This window comes from Narcine bancroftii, chromosome 1 (assembly GCF_036971445.1).
Source record: "Narcine bancroftii isolate sNarBan1 chromosome 1, sNarBan1.hap1, whole genome shotgun sequence".
NCBI lineage: Eukaryota > Metazoa > Chordata > Chondrichthyes > Torpediniformes > Narcinidae > Narcine > Narcine bancroftii.
The window spans coordinates 296,050,739-296,076,196 of NC_091469.1; the positions used below are offsets into that span (position 1 = coordinate 296,050,739).

The window sequence follows — 25,458 nt, forward strand, 5'->3', positions numbered from 1 at the left end:
AGATAAACGTAAATAAAAGTGAAGCAATGCCTATGAATAATGCGGATTTCTCAAAATTTAAGAAGGAATCTCCATTTAGATGGCAAATGCAGGCAATAAGATACCTAGGTGTACAAATAAACAAAAATCTAGGCCAACTATATAAACTCAATTATTATCCACTAATGAAAAAATTACAGGACGATTTAGAGCATTGAAAAGATTTACCACTAACACTAATAGGAAGGATAAATTGTATTAAAATGAACATTTTTCCAAGGATATTATACTTATTTCAGGCATTGCCAATACAACTGACAGAAAAATTCTTCAAGGAGTTAAAGAAAATAATAAGGAATTTTTTTATGGAGAGGGGGGAAACCGAGGATAGCACTAGATAAATTAACAGAATGGTATAAACAAGGAGGCTTACAACTGCCAAACTTTAAAAATTATTATAGAGCTGCACAATTAAGATACCTATCAGATTTTTATCAAACAAGGGAAAAACCAGACTGGATGAGATTAGAATTAGATAAAATAGGGGAAAAGATACCTGAACACATATTATATAAATGGGATGAAAAATTGGTACAACATAGAAGTTCTCCAGTATTACATCATCTCCTCAATATTTGGAAGAAGATTCATGTAGAAAGAAATAAAACAAATTATCAATTACCAAAACTAATATTGATGCAAAACAAGTTACTCCCTTTTACAATAGATAACCTTTCCTTTAGAGAATGGGAAAAAAAAGGGATTAAATGAATAGAAAATTGTTTTTCAGGAAGTAGATTCTTATCCTTTGAACAAATGAGAGATAAGTACAATATAACTGGAGATACAGCGCTGGCATATTACCAATTGAGATCTTACTTGAAGGATAAATTAGGAAGCAGTTTGAGTTTGCCAGAGGGAAGTAACCTTGAATATGTGATTACAGATACAATGTTAATCAAAAGATTTATAACAAATATGTATATTAAACTGCAAGAAAAGGAGAATGAGGAAACAAATGGTAAAACTAAACAAAAATGGGAACAAGATTTAAATATAAAGATAAAAAAGGAAACATGGGAGAAATTATGTTCTGGAACGATGAGAAATACAATAAATACGAGGCTACGTATGATACAATATAACTGGATACACAGACTATACATTACACCTCAAAAGTTAAATAAATGGGACCCAACAGTATCTGATAGATGTTTTCGATGTAAAAAAGAAATGGGAACAACAATTCATGCAATCTGGACATGTGAGAAAGTAGAAAAATTTTGGGAAGATCTCAATCAGATATTAAATAAAATAACAGAAAACAATATACCAAAGAATCCAGAGATCTTTCTCCTAAGTAACATAAAAAACAAAGAATTTGGAATTGATTTGGAGGATGCACAAAAAAGATTTGTTAAGATAGCTCTAGCCGTAGCAAAAAAATGTATTATGTCAACCTGGAAATTGGAAGATAATCTGAAAATACAACAATGGTATATAGAAATGAATAAATGTATTCCATTAGAAAAAATTACATATAGTTTAAGAAATAATATTGAAATATTCGAACAAATATGGGAGCCTTACATTAAATACAATAGCGAAAACCTACCGGGGACAATCATTACCTAAGTTGATGGAAGGAGAAGGAAAGAAAAGAATGGACTCAGTAGAATTTCTGGTGTATTTTTGTTGAGTGACAACATTGTCTGACTGGTTTAATGTAACCTAGATTGTATACCTTAAATGGATGGGAGGGGGGGGTGGGGGGGGTGGGTTGGGAGGAGGGAGGAGGGAGGGTGGGGGGAGAAAATGTCACTGTATATGTGTGAAAAGGAAAAAGTGTGTATCATGGCTAATGTGATTTATGGTGTGAAAAAAAAATTAAAAAAAAAAGAAAGTACAGCCCAGGAACAGGCCCCTTCGCCCACCATGACTATTTATGTGTCTCCCTAGAAACCCTTAATATTGCATCTGTTTCCCCTACTATGCCTGGCAGCCTGTTCCAGCTGTCCACCACTCTGTGGGGTGTGTGGGTGGGGCAGTGTGTGTGTGGTATTACCCTGCTTATTTCCTTTAAACTCTTTTCCTCCCCACCACTCCAGAATTAGACTTTCATGTTCAGAATTCAAAGCTCACCCTTTTGTCATTAGACTTGAGGCTAACAAAAGTTTGATCCATTGTTATTAAAATCTCTGATGATGGAAATGGTTCTAATTTTGTTTGTGTATACTAAAAATCCCCTTCCAAAACCTTCAGCTTGTCATGATTCACCACCACCTTGCGATAAGAAAAGATTACCCCTATGAAGAAAGCCTCTACTTCCTCAGGAGTTTGCGGAGGAGCTAGTTGAGTTGTTCAAGTGAACCGGTACGGACTTGAAGGGCCAACATGGCCTGTTTCCGTGCTGGAAATGGTTATATGGTTGATACTTTGCATTATTCTTCTCTTACCAGTGGCTGCACAGGTCCAATTGATTTTTGCGCTACCATTTGATTGGGAAACAGTATAACCTGGCTTCTCTGCAGTGCTTTGCTGTTCGCTCATAGCTTTCTCCAAATCACTGTAGTTTGTAAATGTTTAACCTCAATGCATTTAAAACTATTCATTTTCAGCTTGAATCTGCAATGAAATCAGATGATGGAGGAAAGCCGCAGAAAGTGCCTTCCATCTCATTCATTTGGGTTTTCCCCACATGTGCTTCAAATGCCATTTTGGAATTTGTCATATTCATCAACTGGCACGGATTGACAGCCCACAGAGATAGTGATCAGGCTCAGGTGCTTCACCTCCTCCACATTCCAAAGGTGTTGAGACACCATACAATTTGGGTTCTAAATCTCTCAAACTCCCTTTCACGCACCATTCCCGTACTCTCTGATTTACACCGCCTCTCAGTCTTTCCCATTGCCAACACTTGCATCTAATGTTTTCCTTGTTTTTTTTTTGTTTTGAGCATTCCACTTGGATGGTCTTCAGTTTTTTTTTGAGAAGTTCACAAACCCAGATGGTGCTGCTTTCCCATTCTATTTAAGATTCACTTCAAATCTCCTCATCCTTGCTTCGAAATTGATTTCAAGTTCTTGCACCTCAGGCACCAGTTACATGCAAGGCCTAATTTTGCATTGTCCTTCTCCTCAGTTAAATGTGTGTTAAATCTCATGATGAGATGCAAAAAAGGAAAGTTATCACATGCCACAAACAATAAAGCAAACAATACACTGTCCTACTTGCATAAAATTAAAATGCAAATGGATACAACATGAAACCCAGGTAGAATTGCATGGCAGCCATCATCTACTGACAATATCTCATTATAACAGGATACAAAAGACCAACAAATTGAGATTGTTGTTCTATTTTAACAGTAAACTCAGTTGAAGGCAGCTATTCTCAGTGGAGGCTGTACAGGCCCCCTGGGGGCCACAGCACATTTAAGTGGTGGGGGGTGGGGGGGAGGCAGTAGCATGTACTGAAATCATTTAAAAAAATTTACGTAGTAGGTAGAAGTACGGAAGAAACCGACTAAGCTTCACAGAGAAGGAGGCCCGTAAACTTTGAGCGGAGGCCAAGCCACAAAAACAAAGGTTGAGAATGCCTGGTCAAAGGTAACATGGAGATCATGAATGGCTTAAAAAAAATATGATTTGTTATCAGATGCAGGCTTGAACTTTTTATTTATAAACTAAAATTCTGCTCCTTGAGTTTTAATGGTTATTTAATTCTGAATACAAACAAGGCTTGACCATTGTTGACTTGGGGAATGGTACTGTTGCGTCAGGAATGTTACAGACGGTCAACTGCCCTGCGTCAGTGTGCTTGGGAAGACTTTTTCTTGCAGCACTGGAAGGAAGCCAAGCAATGCATTATGCCTCAGTTCTGTTTTTTTTTTGTATATAAAGCTATTTAATTAGTTTAACTCTCCCACTGTCTTCCCAAAGATTTGGAGCTTTTTTTTCTTTTCAAGTATATATCTAATCCCATTCCTTTTGAAGGCTGTAAATTCTGTTTCATAATCATGCATCTACTTTTTAAAAATTGCAAATTATTAGATATCTTGTGGCATGAAATTGTACCACTCCCCTTTTGATACAATCTTTTTTTCCCTCTCACTCCTTTTCACCTCGGTTAGGGCAGTGCTATTAGAGCAGGTTGCAATCCGATGTTGTCTATGAGGAGTTTGTACCTTCTCCCCGTGACCTGCGGGGATTTTCTCAGAGTGCCCTGGTTTCCTCCCACTCTCTAAAATGTACTGGATTGTTAGGTTCATTGTGTGTAATTGGGCAGTTTGGGTTTCAACGGCTGGAATTGGCTTATATTGTATTGAATCGTAAAAATGAAATTTAAACGCCAAAGCGTGTTTTTTTAACACCCTTTGCCCTTACCAATTCTGAACACATGTCCTTTGATCCTTAAACCATTCCCTGATGTAGCTCCTCTATTTATAAATGTCTAAATCAGTCTTGATCCTGTACATTTGTATCAAACCTCTTCTTAACTTTGGAAATACTGTGGATCGGTCAGTCAGTGTGGGAAGAAAAACATTGTTTCAGACCCTTGATATGAATGTTATGAATAAAAGTTCTTTGACTTGAAATGTTAACTCCTTGTCTCTTTCCACTGCTATTGCCTGATCTACCGAGACCTTTCATTTCAGCCTTCGAGCATTTGCAGTTTTCTTGATTTTCAATTAATTCAACATTTGCCTGTTAGGCTCAATGAACTGTGATTTATATTAATCCTGGATTTGACCTATCTCCAGAGCTTTGGTGAGTTGGTTAATCTCAACTCAGGACTTGTAAAACTGACGTTGTCACATTGGAGCATTATTTGGCTTTCCTACCTTCAACTTTCTTTGCTCCAAGGTCAACCCTGGAGAACATCTTGGAGCAAAACCCTTCATCCGTGGAACCTTTCAGTGAAATGTTTTTGTGGTCTTGAGGACTTTCATATATTCTCTAAAATGTGACAAGAAGTAGAGAAGTTCTCCATTTGTGGTCTAACCACTGTTTTATGCAGGTTCAACGTAACCTTCCCCTTCTGTCTCTGGGACTAATAATGAAGCCCAATGCTTATTGCCCTCTCCCTGTTCCAAAGGATTATGCCCCTGAGTTCCTGCATAGCCTTTAGAATTATGTCACTTAGTCTCCCTTTTAAACTATGATAAAGCTTCTTATTCTGAACACGTGTTCTCTCCTGGATTCACTTTTCTCTAACCAGCTTCCCCAAGTCTCTTCACCTCATTGAGGTGTGAACCTGCTAAGTCACAGCCTGACATCATTCTTAAGCTGTTGTGCAGAGTTTGGGATGTAATTCTGCCACAGAAGCCTAACCAGAGATTTGTACTCTCCACTTTGGTATTCTGTTTCTGAAACTATTGTTTCCGTAAACTTGTTTCAGTACACCCTACCACCTTCAAGGACTTTGGTCTGAGTCTCTTGGTGGTCTTCTCCAAACCCCTTTAAAATTGCACCCTGTGATGCTTTTATTCACTTTCTTATCCCCTTGTCCCTTTTCCAACCTTCTCCCTTTTTGCCTCACCATGAGCCTTGATTTGTATATTTTCCTCAAGGATTATTTTGCTCATCTATACACACACAAGTGCCTTTCTAATGCAGATGATGCCTTGAGCCTCAAATGATAGAATTTTGCTGCTGGGAGTTAATCCACAGTACAGGATTATTTTAACAAGCATTTATTGACATAGTAATCCCAGATTTATACATTTTTTTGACATAACCCTTTGGGGAAAATGCTGGAGGAACTCAGCAGGTCACACAGCATCCATAGAAGGTAAAGATATGTAACCAGCATTTTGAGCCTGAACCCCACTTGGCCCTCCTCAGACGCTGTGTGGTCTGCTATGTTTCTCCAGCATTTTTGTGTGTGTGGGGGTTTTTTTAACTACAATTACAGCATCTTCAGACTTTTGTGTTTCACATAACCCTTTGGGATTTGTGACAGTCAGCATTTCTTGTAAGAAATAACCCCGTCATCTCTGGAATCGACCTGGTGAACTTCTTCTGCAATGCCTCCAAAGCAGTAACAAAATACTCACATTGCTTTAAACTTTCTCCTCTCGATTTCCAAAGTTTGCTCGCCAGAATATTTTTCTGGTGCACCGCCTGTCTGTAAAGAGGTCATCTATGCCAAGAAATTTTCCTCATTGTTTGTTCATCCCTCAATCTTTCCTCTTGACCTCCATCACCATGTTAAAGGGTTATTTAATTGCATCACCAGTCTTGTTTGCCACCTTATTTTAATGCAAATTTCTGATAAGATACAGCACATTTACACATGTATCACAAAAGAAAAACAGCACCTAGTGAAATGAAAATGAGATGTTACTGGCCTGATGTTTCAAATTGATGAAATGGATAGCAGAAAGGTGTACGTCTGTGGGCCTGGAATACCAGTAATTACTACAGTGGTTCGCTAAGAAGTGGCAGAGACTGGTTTTATTGAGTGCTGCGGCGATGTATGCCACCTTGTGGCATTGTCATACTGTCTACACTGACCTATTTGCTGTTGAGATGGGTGTGATCTTGTGGAGAAGAAAATGAAAATCTTTGAATGAGGAGCGCTGGTATATGGAAAGATTTTCTTCAGACTCTATTCAAGGTTAGCTCTGCCAAAGCTGCTTAATGTTACAGCAGCAAATGGCTGCAGAAGCTTTAAAATGGAGGTTGGCAGGGTTAAATTTCATGCAGTGATCAATATAAGAAATAGGAGCAGGAGTCGGCCATCTGGCCCGTCAAGCCTTCTCTGTCATTCAGTGAGATCAGGGCTGATCTGATTATAGGCTCATCTCCACCTGCCTGCCTTTTCCCCATATCCCTTAATTCCCTTACTACGTAAAAATCTATCCAACCTTGACTTAAATATATTCACAGAGGTCACCTCCACTCCTTCAATGGGCAGTGAATTCCACAGATTCACCAGCCTCTGGGATAAGCAGTTCCTCCTCATCTCCATCCCAAATCTACTTCGCTGGTGTTGTGTTTGAGAAAGTATCGTGCTCTGGCTTCACCGAGAGATGAGTCTGGACACAAATGTTGCAATCAAAGGTAACTTTATTGAACACGTGGGAGACAAACTGGGGAAGCCGTCAAACGATACTTGATTATGACTAAACAAGAGTATAGACATTCACATCAGACCCAAGTTGGGCCCCAATACCATTGGACGTTCAAGAGCCTGATAGCCACTGGAAACCAAACTGTTCTTGAACCTACAGGTACAGGTCTTTCAGACTCCTTTACCTTCTTCCCGAAGGTGATAGCGAGAAGAAGAAAGAAGAGAGCGGGGTGATGGGTATCCTTTGTCATGTTGGCTACTTCAGGGACTGCCTCATACAGAGATCTCTTTGAGGGATGGGCAGCTAGAGCCTGTGATAACTATCTTTGCTCTCTTCTGCAGTCTTTTTCTTCAACCATGGTGTCTGCAGACTTCATATTTTACTTGAGGAAGGATTTACTGGCTTTGGAGGCATTGCAGAAGAAGTTCACCAGGTCGATTCCAGAGATGACGGGGTTAGCCTGGAATTTAGAAAAAATGAGAGGGGATCTTATCGAAATGTATAAAATTATGAAAGGCATAGATAAGATAGAGATGGGTGTTGTTTTCACTGGTGGGGGATACCAGAACTTGGGGACAGAGTCTCAGGATTCAGGGTAGTAGATTTAGGATAGAGATGAGGAGAGTGGAATTGAAGCCACGGAGGTGACTTCAGTAATAAGACAAGGTTGGATAGATTTTTACACAGTAAGGGAATTAAAGGATATGGGGAAAAAGCAGGCAGGTGGAGATGATCCTTTCATCAGACCAGCTGTGATATCATTGAATGGCAGAGCAGGTTTGACAGGCCGAATGGACCACTTCTGCTTGTATTTCTCATGTGCTCCATTCCTGGGCACTCGATTAACAATCCAGGCTCTGGTGCAAGCAGATGTATACTTTCTGCAGTACACCTGTAGAAGTTTGATGGAGTATTGGAAGAGCTACTAAATCTCTTCAGACTTCTTTGAAAGTAGAGGCATTAGTGTACCTTCTTCATGGTTTCTCTGGCTTGAAAAGTGGTCCTCTGATACGTGGGCTCGCAAGAGCTTGAAGGTACTAACCGTTTCCACTTCCGTCCCATCAATAGTGCTCTATTGACTTCCCCTTCCATTTGACCACACTTTTGTAAATCTGCTAATACATCCAGAATGGTCCTTCCTTTGCCTGATTTGCCTAACCCCATTCACTCCTCAACCCTTTGCATGCAGAACACCTTTTGGTTCAACAGTTTTCTGATTAATTTTGTGAAAAAAATGTATTCTAGTCCATGTTGTCAAATTCCTCTGTGTTCTTCCATCTCAACCTTTGCAGTCTCTGTGCAATAACAGCCAGATATATCGGAAATAAGAACAAGAAAATGCTGGAAAAACTCAGCAGATCTGACAGAAAGAGAAGGGTCAAAGATCCTTCGGCTGAACTCGGAAATATCTCTGCTGCTCTAATTCTAGGTGCTTTGCTCATTGCCAAATATAATCGTGCATAATTGGCAGCCAATTCTTCAGCTGTTCTGCTCTGAAATCCCCTTCCCAAAACACCTCATCGAGTCACAGAGCTTTTCAGAATGGAAGAAGGTCCTTCAGCCCAATATTTCTCCAAACTGGTCACATATGCCTGTGTTTGGCTTGTCTCCCCGCTGGCATCACTAGAGGGATGCAAGAGGTGTGGACCGCATTAGATGACACCATCAGAGGGGCTGACATCAAAATGACTGCCAAATAAAATTTTTGTGCAGTGTTTCAGCAGAAATTTATTTTTTAATAAAAATATCCCTGTAGTTAGTTAAAACAAGAAAAACATTTTTTGTACGCCCAGCTTTCATGGATCAATATACCTAGAAGGCTAAAAGTATGCTTATTTACTTTTTGCACCTTCTAATGCACGCTGTGGTCAGATCTGTTGTTATTCCCCAATTACAATGGTATTTCGGATCACGTGGTTTCGTCTGCACGCACTACAAGCATGTCCTGCTGTTTTCGTTACTGCTATAAGTTTTATAGTCACTGTGGTTGGGGGGTGCGGGTGGTGAATGTCACCATGAGTTACCACACTGGATGACACCAACCCTTGCGATGCCTTGTGATGCCCCCTGAATATCCCTCACAACTTTCAGACTTTTCTGAATATCTTTTAAATGTTGTAATTTTACCCTTTCACTGCCACCTTGATCCACATATTCATTACTCTCCTGTCTAGAAAAAGTTTGTTTATTATCCTCCCATTGGAGGGATTGTGGACAGCGAAGAAGGTTTTCAAAGCTTGCAGAGGTATCTGGACCAGCTGGAAAAATAGATTGAAAAATAGCAGATGTGATTTAATGCAGACATATGTGAGATGTTGCATTTTGGAAGGACAAACCAAGAAAGGATCTACATGGCGAAAGGTAGGGCACTTAGTGCGGTGGAACAGAAGGACTTGGGAATACAGATACATAATTCCCTGAAAGTAGCATTACAGGTGGATAGGGTTGTAAAGAGAGCTTTTGGCATATTGGCCTTCATAAATCAAAGTCCTGAATTTTGGTGCTGGAATGTTATGGTAAAGTTGTATAAGACATTGATGAGGTCAGATTTGGAGTATTGTGTGCAGTTTTGGTCACCTAACTACAGAAAAGATATTAATAAGATAGAAAGAGTGCAGAGAAGATTTACTAGGATGTTGCCTGGAGTTCAGGAACTGAGTTACAAGGAAAAGTTAAACAGGTTATGACTTTATTCCCTGGAGTGTGGAAGAATGAGAGGAGATTTGATCAAATTATTAGGGGGATAGGCAGAGTAAATGTAGATAAGCATTTTTCCACTGAGGGTAGGTGAGATGTAAACCAGAGGGCATGGGTTAAGGGTGAAAGGGGAAATATTTAGGGGGAACTTGAAGGGAAACATCTTTACCCAGAGAGTGGTGGGAGTGTAGAACGAGCTGCCAGCTGAGATGGTGAATGTGGGCTCCATTTTAACATTTAAGAGGAATTTGGACAGGTACATGGATGAGAGAGGTATGGAGGGCTATGGACTGGGCGTAGGTCAATGGGACTAGGCAAATAAAAATGGTTCAGCACAGACTAGAATGCTGAAAGGGCTTGTTTTTGTGTTGTACAAGCACAATCCGATTAAACAGCATTCTCCAATCCTCGGGGCAAAAACACACATACAGACATAACACACATACGGGCAAACGATACTCATATAGTACATAGATAAAAATAAATATTGTTAAATAAATAGTAGAGTTTTGGAGGTTTGAATGAGCAGTTGATCAGCCATTCAGCATTGTCACTGCTTGTGGAAAAATGTTCCTTCGCCTGGAGGTTCTGGCTCTGATACTCCTGCATCTCTTTCCCAATAGAAGCAGCTGAAAGATGGTAGGGGTCGTCACTTATTTTGCGAGCCCTCCTCAAACCACGATTCTGGCAGATCGTGTAGATGGGGGTGGAGGGATCCCCAGTGATCCTCTTAGGGTTCTGTAGATTGACCTCCAATCCAATGTTTCATAGAAACTGTACTACATTGTGATGCAGCTGATCAAGACATTCTTGATGGAGCTCCTGTAGAAAGTTGAAAGGATGGTGGCTGGTATCCTTGCCTGCCTTGGTCTTTTCCGGAAGTATAGTTGCTGTTGCTCCTTTCTGAGAAGTAAGATGTTGTGATTCCAAGATGCGTCATTTATTAAGTGGACTTAAAGGAACTTGGTGCTCTCGATTCTCTCCACTACTGAGCTATTGATGTTGCTCCTTGGTCCCTTTTAAACATTTCTCCTTTTGCCTTAAAGTTATTACTCTATACTGGGAAACTATTTACCTCCTCTATCCCCCTCATGATTTAATGAATCTCCAGAGAAAGCTCAGTCTATCCAACCTCCCCTTATAACTCAAGTCCACAAGTCCCGGTTACTGTGAATCTGTTCTGTGTGAATTCCAGCTCTCATCTTCATTTCTTTTAAAAAAAAGTTAATTGAATGCTTCCTCTTTGACAAAGAAGTCATTTGCCTCAAAATCACCATGTTCTGTTTCGGTTTGTTAATAGTCCCATGAATAACCTTTGGGTTTGCAGAGCAAGTTAATACGGCATTTATTTTTAAAGTCTGGTTTTGTGCCCTTCTCTACGGTTACCACTCTGGATGTAGACTTGAAAGTTGATGACCTCCTGCCTGACCCAGACAAATAATATCCTCTTCCCACTATATGTTCCAAGAAAATTTAAAGATTGTGGCATTTTTTCTGAAGATCATTCTCCTTGGTGATCGAAATCCATGGTACGTCTACTCTCTGTACAATCAGTAACGGGGACTAGAACAGTGGTTCTCAACCTTTTTCTTCCCACCCACATACCGCTTTAAGTAATCCCTATGCCATCAGTGCTCTGTGATTAGTAAGGGATTGCTTAAGGTGGTATGTGAGTGGGAAGGGAAGGTTAAGAATCACTGCTTCAGACCCAATTGTCACTGAAATATTTTGCTTGAGAAAAATTGTCATTGGCCCATTTCCTTTGGAGTTCTGAAACCGTGCACATAACAAGTCAGCTAGGTTTGATTAAAACAGTGGTTTTCAACTTTTTTCTTTCTACCCCCATCCCACTTTAAGCAATCCCTTACGAATCACAGAGCACCGATGGCATAGGGAGTACTTAAAGTGGTACGTGAGTGGAAAGAAAAAGGTTGAGAAGCACTGGATTAGAAGTGAGCATGGTAATGTATTTGCCACAGATAGTCCTCATTTCCAGATCATTTTATGTCATTCTGGAAATGTTACTGGTCTCTCCCTGATAATTGATGCTTGTGCATCAGCTATGGAAATTGTACAGGATGATATTACTCTCAGTACAATGCCTCTTTTGGAGTATTCAGGAGAGATGGAACCAAGTTGTCTTGTTAGAAACCATAGTTGACTCCCCTCTGACAATGGGTTTATATAATGGTGAATTATGACCTTAATGGAGCAGCTTCCAAACCTTCCCTCTATTTTTTTGTAGGCACAAATCCCTTTCTGTCCCGACTGGCAAACCTCTGGCCCAATAAAAGTGTCGCAGAAAGTTCACTCCACTCTCCACAAATGCTGCCTGGCTTGTTGAGCACTTCCAGCATTTTTTTTCTTTCTCACCCTGGGTCAAAAGAACCAAAGACTTGTTGATCCAAACCAAGGCTTTTATTAACTAGAAGACGGGAGCATCTCACAAGTAGGTCGACCTGGTCTGGCGAGGAGCAATCCTTTAAGACCTGCCAGTAGGTGCGGCGACACTCTCAGCCAATCACAGTCATCCTACACTACCCTCTGTACATGTACACTTATACACATTGGTGATAGAATCTGTACTATCACACACCCAAATTGGAGGGGGGCTCTTTGATCACCATGGCTGATGACGAATCATCTTCTCATGACAGCGCTGTGATAGTGCAGGTTGTGAAAGAAACCTCCATCATTCCAGTTCAGTTTCAATCTCCGATATTGTCAATGAGGAGTTTTCACTGTGACCGTGGGTGTTTTGGTTTAATCCCACATTCTAACACTCCTTGATAGTTTAATGAGCTGCTATGAATTATCTCAGTGTAAATGGCAGTGAAAAAAAAATCTGCCGGAATGTTAATTAGCATGTGTGAAAGAACAAATTGCACTGTGATAAATGGGATTGCTGGAACTAGTATAATTCATTGGGATGAATGGCCTCTTGTGTTGTCATGAAATATTTTCTTTGTCCCTTGGCAAGAAGGATTACTTACTCCCAAAGATGGTTATACCTATTTTTTCCTTGCCTGTTAACTGGTATGCACACCGTCACTTGTAGAGAAAGTTCATTGGAGATGTATCTCCATGTTTATTTCTTGTTCAAGGCCAAGACTGTCACTGGTTAGGTATTAGATTTTGGAATTCTTTTGCACAAGGCTCACTCCTATGGAATATAAATCAGTGGCATCCTTGCAAATTGCCTACCAAGTTTAACAAGAGTGTTCATTGAATCTGTACCTTCACCCACTCTGCATTAGTGAGTGGGAGGAGGAGTGGGTGGGCGCTGGCACTAGATTAAACAGACCCGGAGAAAGAGGAAGTGTATCCAAGTGGTTAAGAGGTTTCTCTTAAGTTTTCAAGTTGCCTTGAAAGATCTGACCTCAGCTTGCTTGAAGCTAGCAAAGGTGTCAGCTTCTGAACTATTGGCACCATTATTGCATAATAATGTTAATAACACATCAAATGAGGCATTTCACCAGGTTATTTAAAGCAATTTTTTTTTAAAGCTATATTGGATTTTGAACAGCAATATGGTGCCACCTACTGGCAGTTGACATACACCCAGCAAGGTCAAGATTTTTTTCATCCACATTTGATTTTAAATGGCCTAATACCATATTCAAGAAAAAAAAGTGGTGGGGTGGGGAAGCTTTTAATTTCCAGATACATGGAGTCTAGGAGTTTGGTGGGCATGTAATGTAAAGTTCTAGTTTGTGGTTGCCACTAAAGTAAAATCTCAGCTTAGTTCTTGTTATAATCAATTTTCTGTGTTTTCAATGACCTTGTTGAGTAAACCAGTCAAAAGTAAGTTTGTATTAATGATATTTTTAAAGAAAATTTCCTGTTTGCAACATGTATAAACAGAACAACTGCCATCTTGCAGCCCAGCAAGAGGCCATTCAGTCATCTTGACTGTGTTGATTCTTTGGACCCAAGTGTTTCTTTGGACAACAATTTTTTTTTCAAGAGGCTTGCTTCCCAAAAGAACGTTGGGGATTATGATAGACAACTTCAAGCTGAACACAAAGATAATTTCAGATCTGCTCTGTCACGAAGGAAGTTGGACAAACATTAAATTAACTTTTATTGAATTTAGCATTAAGCATATAACTGCCACAAGTTTAACACAATGGTTTTCAAACTTTTTCCTTTCCATTCTCATATCACCTTAATCAATCCCTATGCTGTAGGTGCTCTGTGATTAGCAAGTGATAATAAGTGGAAAGAAAAAGTTTGAAAATCACTGTTTTAATTGTACTTGATTGTCTCGTTATGTTTATGGTTTTCTAACTCCAAAGGAAGTGGGCCAATCACAATTTTTTCTCAAGTTAAATACTTCAGTAACAATTGGGTCTAAAGCAATGGTCTCAACCATTTTTTTTTCACTCACATACCATCTTAAGTAATCCCTTACTAATCACAGAGCCCCTGTACATAGGGATTACTTAAAGTGGTATATGAGTGGAAAGAAAAGTTTAAAAGCCATTGGTTTAACAGAATGTATCGCAACTGTGGTGGCATTGATGAGACATTTCTGCTGTTTTGAATCTTCCTGAAGACAGTAAATGCTATTGTTAAGTACACTCACTATGCTATTGCCTGAAGAACATGAGCATCAACATGGGTTCAATCCACATCAATGTAATGCACAACATCTGTATATGTGAGCTGCTTTTATAGCCTGTCTACATCTATCCTGACTAAGCATGCCCAAGTCTAAGACAGCATTTCCATAGTACCTGCACTGAGTTCATGCCCAGGCATGCTTGGATTGACCAAAGCAGCTTGCTTTATGGGCAATATTCTAGTAGATTTAAAATATGACATATATTTGATGTTGCCGGACATTTTTACGCTGGATCTACATCCAATGTTACAGCTCGACTTATCCTATCATTTTTGAGAAGTTGGTCAATAGACTGTAGCAACTGTGTATGTGTGAATGGCAGTGTAACAGCATCATGTTTGCAGTGTTCAGATTATGGTTCTTTAATATTGGGAGGAGAGGATATGGGAGCAAGGCTATTGTGTGGGTAGGCCATTGGTACTCAAAATCATTCTGCCAAGTATGTACTTTAGTGGAGACTACAAAGTTACATGTCTGGAGGCAGTTGTCTTTGCTGCATCACTTGCCACATAATAAAGAACAGTACAACCCAGGAATAGTCCCTTTGGCTCGTGATGCCAAGTTCAAACAAACCTCTGATGCTTACACGTCATGCGTATCCATCTGTATTCCCTGCCTCCACCACTCCCCCCAGCAGCCTGTTCCAGGCACCTATCACTATGTAAATAAAAAATACTTGCCCTGTACATCACCTTTAAACCCCCCACCCCCACACACACTTTGAACACATGTCGTCGACTGGGTGGTATTACCACCCTGGGAAAACTATTCTGACTGTCTGCCCCATCTATGCCTCTCCTAATCTTATAAACTGAAGGCACCCCTAAGCCACTGGTGAAATAAGCCAAGTTTGTCCACGCAACTGATGATCCAGGCAGCTTCCTGGTAAATACCTTCTGCACCTTCTCCAAAATCTCTACAGCCTTTCTCTAATAGGATGAGCAGAAATGAACAATACTCCATGCATGTTGTAATTTTGTATAGCAATTGATTTATGAGATGTGCAAACTCCAGGTCTTTGAGCATATTAGCAATTGATTTTATTTGTGATTAGTCTTAAAATTGTGCTGCGTGGAAACAGGCTCTTTAGCCCAACTTGCTCACACTGACCAAAATGCCCCACCCACACTAATCCCACCTGTCTGTGTTTGGCCCATATCCCATGAAGCCTATCCTATCCATGTATCCATCCAAATGTTTCTTAAATATTACAAGAATAATGATTTTTTTTTTTCAGGAAAGAAGAAAAGAATTTGAACAAAACCTGCTAAAAACTGGCCTTGAACTAGAAACTGAAAATAAAGATGTAAGTGAGAATCACTTTGAATTTAATCACTCCTCCATTGACAGACTTGCACTTCAACCATCTGATATTACTTCCGTTGAACATTTGAATCTTTCCTCATTTTCCTCACTTGCAACTTCCCTTGCACGAAGCACAGACTCGTGTGGCCATTTAGGCTTGGGTTCCCAGTCCCAAAAAATATATATTAAAGTTACTCTTCAAATGTCATCTTGGCCATTCACCTGTGCTCACCTCCATTGCACTGGAAATGCCTTCAACAGGATGGCTTCTGCTGAAACACCTGCATAGGGGCAACTTCTGATTTGTGGAAGGAGTTAGCCTTGCACCTCCGGCTCTGTAACTGATGCCATCTTCGATCTGGATCGAGTTTCGCCGTAAAGCCCATGGATTAAAAAACTCGAGTGTCCAAAGTTCTAGGTAGTTGGTTTTATAAAATTACACTCATCTTCAGTCCACCCAGAATGCTGATTGATGTAGTTTGATCTAATCGATGATTTCTTGTTGGCACACAGACAAAATTGTCTGAAGTAGGTTTTCACTGAAGTTGAATTAAATCAAAGAGATGAAATTAACGGTTCTGTTTGAAAATCAACCAGGAGGCAGGAATTTGATTGAGTGTTCCTCAATAACAGGATCAGGAGGCCCCTCTGATTCATATTGTTAGAGCTTGTTTCTAACAAACTTGAGAACCTGCAGAGTGACAGGCGGAAAAGTTGGACTGCAAATAGTGTCCAGCATGCATTATGTACTAAATTAGCAGCAATGGAATTTCACCAAGACAATAGTATCTTCAAAACAAAACAAAGGCATAATTCTGAAGAGATGATTTTAAAGTTCAGTCAGTTTTGTTTTGAAACTCAGATTCTTTAAACTGTTGCTCAACAGCAATTATGAATTAGGTGTGAGACATCAAACTTCACAAATTTCTTGTAGTTTTCAGAGAATTGTTTCTTCATACAAATTATTTCCCGTTCATGCATGGAGGTTTCAGTACTTGCTTTCCTTCCACGATGATTTCACAAACCCAGGCAAGGGTTACTAATGTAGAAATGGGCACAGCATGACTGCCCTTTCTCTCTTAACGAGACAGTCAGGGGTGGTCATTCTCTTTTGAAAGCCATTTATTCTGTGATTTCCTTCGAACAGTAGTAACATTTCTGATTATTGTACCTTCAATCCTGTGTTACTTACAGGATGGTCAAGCACCTTTTTAAGGTCTCAAACTGTCTCTGCTTTCAGTAATATGTTCTCTCAAAATGTCTTTAATCATGTGACATGACATCATTGCTGTCTTTTTGAAGTTGAGTCAAAATTACTTCGCATCTATATGCTAAAAGCATATGACTTCATCTCTTCCAAAAATTTGAGTGTATATGACTCCGAATTGTCTGCTGTCCAGCCAGCAAAATGGTTGTGCATGTACACAGATGTTTCTGAGCAAACACCTATTGTTTGGAGTTTTCAATGGAGAACAGTCATAAGACTTTTTTTCCAGCAGAACAATGACTAAGCAGACTTTTCAAATTCCAAAATTGTTTCTCTTTGAGTGTAATTGTGTGTCTGTGTGTGACCACAACCACCCATAAAATAACTTTACTAAAAATATATATTTTATAGCTAAAGATTAATAATAGCACAATACCATCACACATGGAACATTACAGCACAGTCCTGGTCCTTTGGCCCTTGATGTTGTGCTGACCCATATATACCCACCAAATAAAAAAAAACTAAACCCTCCTTACCTCATAATCTTCTATTTTTCTTTCACTCATGTGCCTGTCCAAGAGTCTCTTCAATGCTCCTAATGTTTCAGCTTACACCACAACCCCTGACAATACATTCCAGGGACCCAAAACTCCCTATGTAAAAACCTTACCCCTGGTGTCTCCCATAATCTTTGTACAGATGTGTTCTGGTGCTGGCTACTCTGGGAAAAATGTGCTAATTGTCCTCCTTATCTATGCTTCCTATAATCTTGTCACCTCTCATCCCTTTTCACTCCAAAGAGAAAAGCACTGCTCTGCTAACCTGGCCTCATAAAACTTATTTTCCATCGTGCTAAGTCTCCTCTGCACCCTCTCCATAGCTTCCACATCTTTCCTGTAATGAGATGACCAGAAGTGCATACATATTCATTGTGTGATGAGTCCCTGGGCTTCCTGGTCTGTCATAGGCGAGGAACACAATGAAGGTTTCAAGAAACATGGTGTCTCTCATGACATTGGTCTTCCTCTGGTTTCAATCCCCATCCAGTCCTATAGGCTTTTCCATTGTGCATCACCAAAACTGCATCCATTCCAAACTCTTTCATCTTCCTTGATGATGACATGATAATCCCCTTTTAAAAATACAGGATATCAGTTTTAATTGTTTGACGTTGTTAATTAAGCCTGACGCATTAACTTTCAGGATTCGGATGATGGGAAAACCTACTTTGTGAAAATCCATGCTCCTTGGGATGTTTTGGCCATGTATGCAGAGGTTATGCATATTAAAGTGCCTATTAAAGAAAATGATATCCCACAAGCAAGGGAAAACCCATTTGACTGGATGCTGAAGCCATTCCGCCTGGATCCTGCAATAATCAACCCAGAACCAGATTATTTCACAGCACCTTTCAGCAAGCAGCGGCAGGAACTCTACCTGATCAATAATCCAGAGACTTTCTTTTCTCCTTCTACCCGCAACAGAATTGTAAGTATGACCATACCATGTTATCTTAAATGCAGACATACAGCAGGGTAACAGCCCACTAGCCCATGCCGCCCAATTATACCCAGTTGACTGACAACCCAGTACATTTTGAGTGGTGGGAGGAAACAGGACCATCCGTAGGAAACCCACGCAAATACGAAGAGCGCATACAAACTCCTTAGAGACAGCACCGGATTCAATCCTGGGTCATTGGCACTGTTCCAGCTTTGTGCTAACCATGCCACCCTATGGATCAAGATCAAATGGTCTGTGGACATTGAGCATTATCATTGTAATATTTACAAAATAGATTTCATTATGGCAAAGAAGAAAGTCTTTGGGCTCATTCAATTCATTCTGTCTCCTTGAGAAGCAATGCATTTGGTCCCATTGCCCCACTCCTTCCCTCAAAGTGTGATTTTTTTTTTCTTAACTGCCCATGTAATTCCTTTCAAAAGCTTTGATTAACTATTTCCCCATCCCAGAATTAAAAAGTTTTAGATCGCAATAACACAGTAGATTAAAAACATCTTCCTCACATTACTCATCTTCCCACCCCAAGCCTCCCATCTTGAATCCATCATCTTGAATCCACATTTCTTGAGGACACAACTTTGTATTGAACTGACTTATGTCATTTGCACAGTGAAGTCTGGACTTTGTAGTGTTCAATCCGACTTGTGCTCTGCGTTTGCTAGCTGCATGCCAGTACTTCAACTAGACAGGATGCCATGAGCTGATCTTGCTGTCCATCAACGCCTGCGAGTGTTGTGGTGAGGTCCCATGGCAATTGGGCTGCATGTGGAGCTGTGCAGAAGTCACAAGTCTGGAACTCCGTCTCCTATCAAAGCATCTTAATAGTTGTGTCTTTGAAAATGGGAGACCAAACTAGTTAATAGGAGGCAAATAATTTAAATATTTGGAAATAATAACAGTAATTAACTATAGACTTTACCTTTTAATCCACTGGGCTGGTAATCAATAAAGACTTAGATCTTGTGCGAGGTCTGACATTGTGGTATCTGAAAGGCAATTTCCAAGTGTAATACAGGGGAATCCCAGACAGGGTTCTGGTTTTGGGCTATGGCAATCAGGTTAGTGAGGGATGCCACATTATGCTGCTTGGTACTGATTTCGATTCATATGGACTGAATCCCATAAGTGCCCTTTAGAACTGACGGCCATTGTCTCAATAATCTCTTATTCACTCTTGAAAATGCAAGAAAGTAGCCTGCAATTTAAGTGATTTTAAAAAACGCTGCTTTGTTTGCAGAACAATTTTCACGGTCATTTTTTTTTATTCTCCAGCCCTGGTTCTGTGAAATGACTGGAAAAGGGTGCCCATATTAAAGAGACAATTATTGCCCACTGACCTATAATTACACATGAGATTTATTTAATTTCTGTAGGCGGCAAGATCCAACTCACAGGAACAGAATGTATGGAGTGCTCAGCTTCTGTTTTTTCGCAAGTGTTCGCAGACCATCTGAAAATTTCTCTCACTTTTGTACATTTTGTGTAATCCATGACTCATGTGTGTTTTAACAGTTAATTATATTTATTCCTGAATCACAAGATTTCAAGAAACTCCTCTCCAGTTTCACAGCCATTTTACGGTCCACCATAAACTCATTGCCTTTCATTTTGTGCAATCAGTTATTAATGTGTTCAGCATGGTACAATAAAACTCCTGATATTGGGGATTGTTAGATACCAGAGAAGTGTATTTTCCGGTTGCTTGAGACTTACTCTTACCACGCCTAACTAATGCAACTGCATTAAGAATAATCAGTTTAAAAGACAATAATACAATACTATACTTACACTGAGCAATCTTCATTTGCACGACTCTTTACACCTTAAAGTATTTTACTTTATTTTCATTTACATTATTTGAAAATATTTCACCATCGGTGCATCTGCATGTTCCTTCCTGTCCACGGATCCGCCCAAAAAATGAACAATAACATTATAGATAATTAACCTCCCCCTCCCCCCACCCCTCAAGTTTACAAATAAAGCCTCTGGCCAGGCAACTCTTACTAAGCAGGGATAAGGAGACACTTTATGAGAGTCACCCCAACAGCGAACAGCATCAACCAGCTCTTCATCCTGGATGAAGTCATTGCTGTTTCACACAACTTTATTCAAACAGCACCTCCGAGCAAAGCATGACCAAGGCCCTCCACTGGCTGAATATTTGCTCCCATCTTCACCAAAAGTTTATACGTTACTGCAGAGAACATTTTACTTATACAATGTTAAACTCGTGTATTTTACCTATTATTTGATTAATATTTATTTTAATTTTTAAAATTTATTTACCTTAATTTTTTTGCCAGTTGCTTGAATTCCTAATACCAGGGGTTTTACTGTATGTGGGAAGAGAGCTGAATTAATTTTCATGATGCTTGCCCTCTCTTTACTCCAGGTGTATTACATTCTCTCTCGATGCAAATACACAACGGAAGATGGAAAGAAGAAGCTTGGGATTAAGAGGCTATTGAACAATGGCACATACACTGCTGCTTTCCCACTCCACGATGTACGTATTTTCCTCCAATGGTTCAAGTTAAATTAGATTTAAGAACTCTCTTAGCTTCTTGGTGACATTTATAAATGACAAACTAATGCGAAAAACTGCACTGATATTAAAACTATCTGAAGATAACAGTTGTAGACTCATCAGGCAGCACAAAATTGCAATTACAGTCAATCCAAAACTCTGCAACAAAAGAAAGCTTGGAATGAAGCTGTTTATATTCCTGATGCAGCTGGTGATTATAATGGATGGATATTGATTTTTGTACACCTGAGAAATGAGCACAGAGATGTTTCCAGTGGGTCTAAAGTTTCCACAGAAATTGGGAGACAAATTCAGTTTACTCATCATTCACAGAATTAATTTCATTTTCTTTTTTTTTTAAAGAGCTTTTGACTGTTTTTGGCAAACACGTTTTCCTCAGGGAGTTCAATGCCATTGATTTTAGCATTTTAAACTGAAGATCACATTGCTGAAGAGGTAGATAGTGCACTACACAAAAGTGCTGGAGAAACTCAGTAGGTCACACACCATCCTTAGGAAGTAAAAGACAATTGATGCTTTGACCCCTTCTTTGGGAATGTTCAGGCATCTGCCTGGTTTTTTTTAATACTTTATTTAAATTTTTAAATATAAAATACAAGTAAAAGCCTCTCCCACCACCCCACCCTCCTCCTGCTTTCTTCTTTCTTTCTTTGGGGTTTCAAAAACACAGTCAAGCGCCATGGATCAGAGCAACACCACTACAACGAGCCCCGGGGAATTCAACATTTCAAACCCTTATCATCCAAATAAGGGCTCCACACTTTCCAGAAAAAAAGATAATTATCTCGTAAATTATACATTATTTTTTTCCCAAAGGAAAATCAATTTCAGATGCCATCTCTGCAATCCCAAATCAATCTCATTTTTCCAAGTAATAGCTATACATTTTCTTGCTACGGCCACTACCAGTCTTAAAAATGGAATTTGATACTTAGTCAACCTCCAGGTCAAACTCAACATTTTAACATTACCTAATAAAAATAATGTTGGATCCATTGGTAATTGAATCTTTAAAGCGTTCTCTAAAAATTCTTTGTGTCCAAAAGGTTTTAGCCTTATCACATAACCAAGTCGAATGTAAAAAAAAAGAACCTACCTCTTTACAACATGTAAAGCATAAATCTAAAGAAATTAAATTATATTCCTTTAATTTCTGAGGAGTTAAATACAATTGATGTATAAGGTTGTAATGAACGAATCTATATCTCACATTAACAATTTTAGTCATACTATCTTGGTGCCTGCCACATTGACCACCGCCAGTGGGCTGATATCGCCTCAAACCGTGCATCTTGGCGCCTCACAGTTTGGCGGGCAGCAACCTCCTTTGAAGAAGACCGCAGAGCCCACCTCACTGACAAAAGGCAAAGGAGGAAAAACCCAACACCCAACCCCAACCAACCAATTTTCCCCTGCAGCCGCTGCAACCGTGTCTGCCTGTCCCGCATTGGACTTGTCAGCCACAAACGAGCCTGCAGCTGACGTGGACTTTTACCCCCTCCATAAATCTTCGTCCGCGAAGCCAAGCCAAAGAGAGAGATCCCTACATATCATTCTCCAATCATCTCCCCTGATTTTTGACACTCCTGAGGAAGGACTCAGGCCTGAAATGTCAATTGCCTTTTACTTCCTATGGGAGCTGCGTGACCTGCTGAGTACTGCACTAGACCCCAGATTTGCATATTTTCTTGCTAACCTGCTAAAGAGAAGGTTAATCACCTAACTTTGTGTTTGCAGTAGTTCGAGAATTGGTTGCCAACTTTGTTATGGTTTATGCTTATAGGGTTGATCAAAACTCAAATTGTTGTTCATTGCAATACTTTCCACTTCTAATCTAGCCTTGGAATGATAGGTCACAGCGAACATACTGTGCTACTTTCTGTATATTCAGTACAGTTAGCGTAGTGGTTAGCGCAATGCTATTACAGCGCCTGCGACCTTGGTTCTCCCATTCTCTGCACAGCTTTCCTCCAGGTGCCTCAGTTTCCTCCCACACTTGAAAACGTATGGGGTTTGTAGGCTAATTAGGCGGCACGGGCCAGAAGGGTCTGTTACTGTGCTCTATGTCTAAATTAATTTTTAAAATTGTGAGTCAGGAACAGAATACACCTCCTCAACTATGAGAGCCTGTTTTATCTTACAATTATAATGTGCTGTTCTCTATTGAAACATTTACCTCTTGTGACACACCCTTACCCAATTCTTCACCCACTTCTGGGTTTAATTTCCCTTAATAACTTTAGCTCGCAAAAGGTTATTACTGATCAATGTAAAATTGGGTTAGCATCTACTATATCTTATGAGAAAATGTCAGGTTGTACCAACCTTAGGCAAGAGTAGTGAGAAGGTAATGCAATGAATATTTCTGGGAATTTTTAGCTTTGCTACTCTCAGCGGAATACATCTTATTATTTTTGAAAAAAAGAGTTAAAAAAATTAAATAACTGGCATTGGTAACAAGCTTTCACTCTCTTCAAACAGAGAAGAAGTATTGTGTGAGGAAGGGTTATGAGATTATCGTAATGTTGAAAGAATATACAGTAAAATCCCTGGTATCCGGCACCTAAGGAAACTGCAGATGGCGGATATGTAAATTTTCCTTTTGCCTGAGACACACTCTTACAATGCCTAACTAATACATCTGCATTAAGAATAAACAATTTAAAAGACAAAAGAGTACAAAATATGAAGTAATTTGAAAAAAATTCAGTATTGTAGTACTCAATTATGTAAAATTCATTTTAATCAGGTAATTCGTGTAACTTACAGAATTTAAATTTAAATTCAAACCCCAGTCACTCGCATTGCAACAGAGTTACGCTAACCCATACCATAACCCTGCCGCAGTCATAATTAACCTGGATAAGTGAATTTGCTGGTTGCTTGAGATTGCATGTTGCGTGATTGCCAAACTGATTGCTAGGAGGCGTGTTGTGTTGAGAAAGTGAATCAAGTTCGGTGGGTTCACAGAGAGATGAGCCTGGACACAAAAGTGTGTAATCACACATAACTGTTATTAACACACAACAATTTATAGAAGAGCGTGGGAAAATCGTAACAGGAATAAAACACACATGCGCACAATTTATAAAAGAACGTGGGAAAACTTTAAACAGTACGCAATTACTAATTCACACAAGGCAATGGTCTGCACACACTATACGCAGGGGTGAGCGCACACTCCCAGATCCCTGTTCATCGGGAGGTGCGGCTCTACTGCAAAAATCGATCTATAGCAATACCATGGCTCAGCTTCAAGATCAAGATTCAGTAAGAATATCATAGTAATAAAAGAGTGTCATATAACATGAAATTTCTTTCTGCCTGCTGCAAGGCAGTCAGATTTGCCACCAGCAGAAACTGTATAAGCACCTCTTACAGTCAGACTTTGGAGAGAGAGAGAAGCAAAAGAGTCTTTCCCCAGAGTCACTGAGGAGATGTAGATTTGCCTTCAGCATTTCTGCAGCCCCCGCAGCCACACAGAGTCCAGTCCAAACCATTGGCAACCCTAGCTCCAGATCCGAACCTCCAACATGGTCATGAACCCTTCAACACCCTCAGCGCCTCCTCACATCCCGGTTCCAATACGTGGTACCCATCCAGCCAATTCAAGCCAGTCTCCAGCAGATGGCAGCGTGGCGTGAATCTCTCCCAACTGCAGTCTCCTGCAGCCCACACCTTCCGCGGGTTCCCCGCCTCGAGTCACCAGCAGTCCACAGAATGCACTGGTCCCCCAGCCACAGAGCCCCCTCACTGGTCTGCCACTTCAATGCAGTGAACACCTCACTCACAACCCTTCCAAACAGTGGTGACCTGACACGGAACAGTGTCCAGGCCTCAAACCACGAGGCAGAGAGACCGAATGTGCTGTGCGCTCCTTTGAAATACAGGGCTAATCTGTGTGTCGAGCTAATAATGATGCTAAATGATTTGTATTAGCCAACAACCAGGTGTGCATTAATTAATGGCCGGAGTCCAACCTTGACTGACAGGTGATGTGACTTCCGAATAAGTTCCAGACAGGGAGGACACGTGACCACCAGCAACACAAATTCCAGACAGGCAGAGAGGCCATGATTCTTCCACACACAAGGACACCAATTTTAAACTTCCATATTTATTACCTATTTATGTTACCGCATTTTTTTTGCCAGTTTCTTGAGGCTGCTGGCAGCTTGAATTCCGATAACAGGGATTTTATGGTATTGCACTTTCCCAAATCAAAGCCTGTTTTGACAACAATAAATAATAATGTCCTGTGGTCCCTGTTCCCTCATTTGTCATTGTATTCACTTCTTTTTCCTTCCTCCTTCAAAGCAAATGAAATGTTCCTGCTTCTTGTTTCATTCCTGAAGTAGATTTTGTGTTTTGTTTGAATTCATCTCTAATGTTTATGATTCAGAGTTTCTGAGTAGGCATGTGTTATGTTTCAATCATAGCCATTTTCTAGACAAAGTTATTCAAGCATATTACTAATTATGCAA

The 25,458-nt window shown here is 40.0% G+C and overlaps 1 protein-coding gene across 5 annotated transcripts in view; it reads left to right on the forward strand.

Moving 5' to 3' along the window:
• LOC138746671 (anoctamin-5-like) overlaps nt 1–25,458 on the forward strand; it is a 159,699-nt gene that overhangs the window by 77,460 nt on the left and 56,781 nt on the right. For 4 of the 5 annotated variants that reach the window (XM_069904970.1, XM_069904964.1, XM_069904987.1 and 1 more), the window contains 3 exons: nt 15,622–15,690; nt 18,103–18,387; nt 20,819–20,932. In XM_069904970.1, the coding sequence (XP_069761071.1) occupies nt 15,622–15,690; nt 18,103–18,387; nt 20,819–20,932 (468 nt within the window). Of the gene's footprint in view, nt 1–13,262; nt 13,327–15,621; nt 15,691–18,102; nt 18,388–20,818; nt 20,933–25,458 lie in introns of those variants that run through there. The other variant, XM_069904995.1, reaches the window with a different exon arrangement.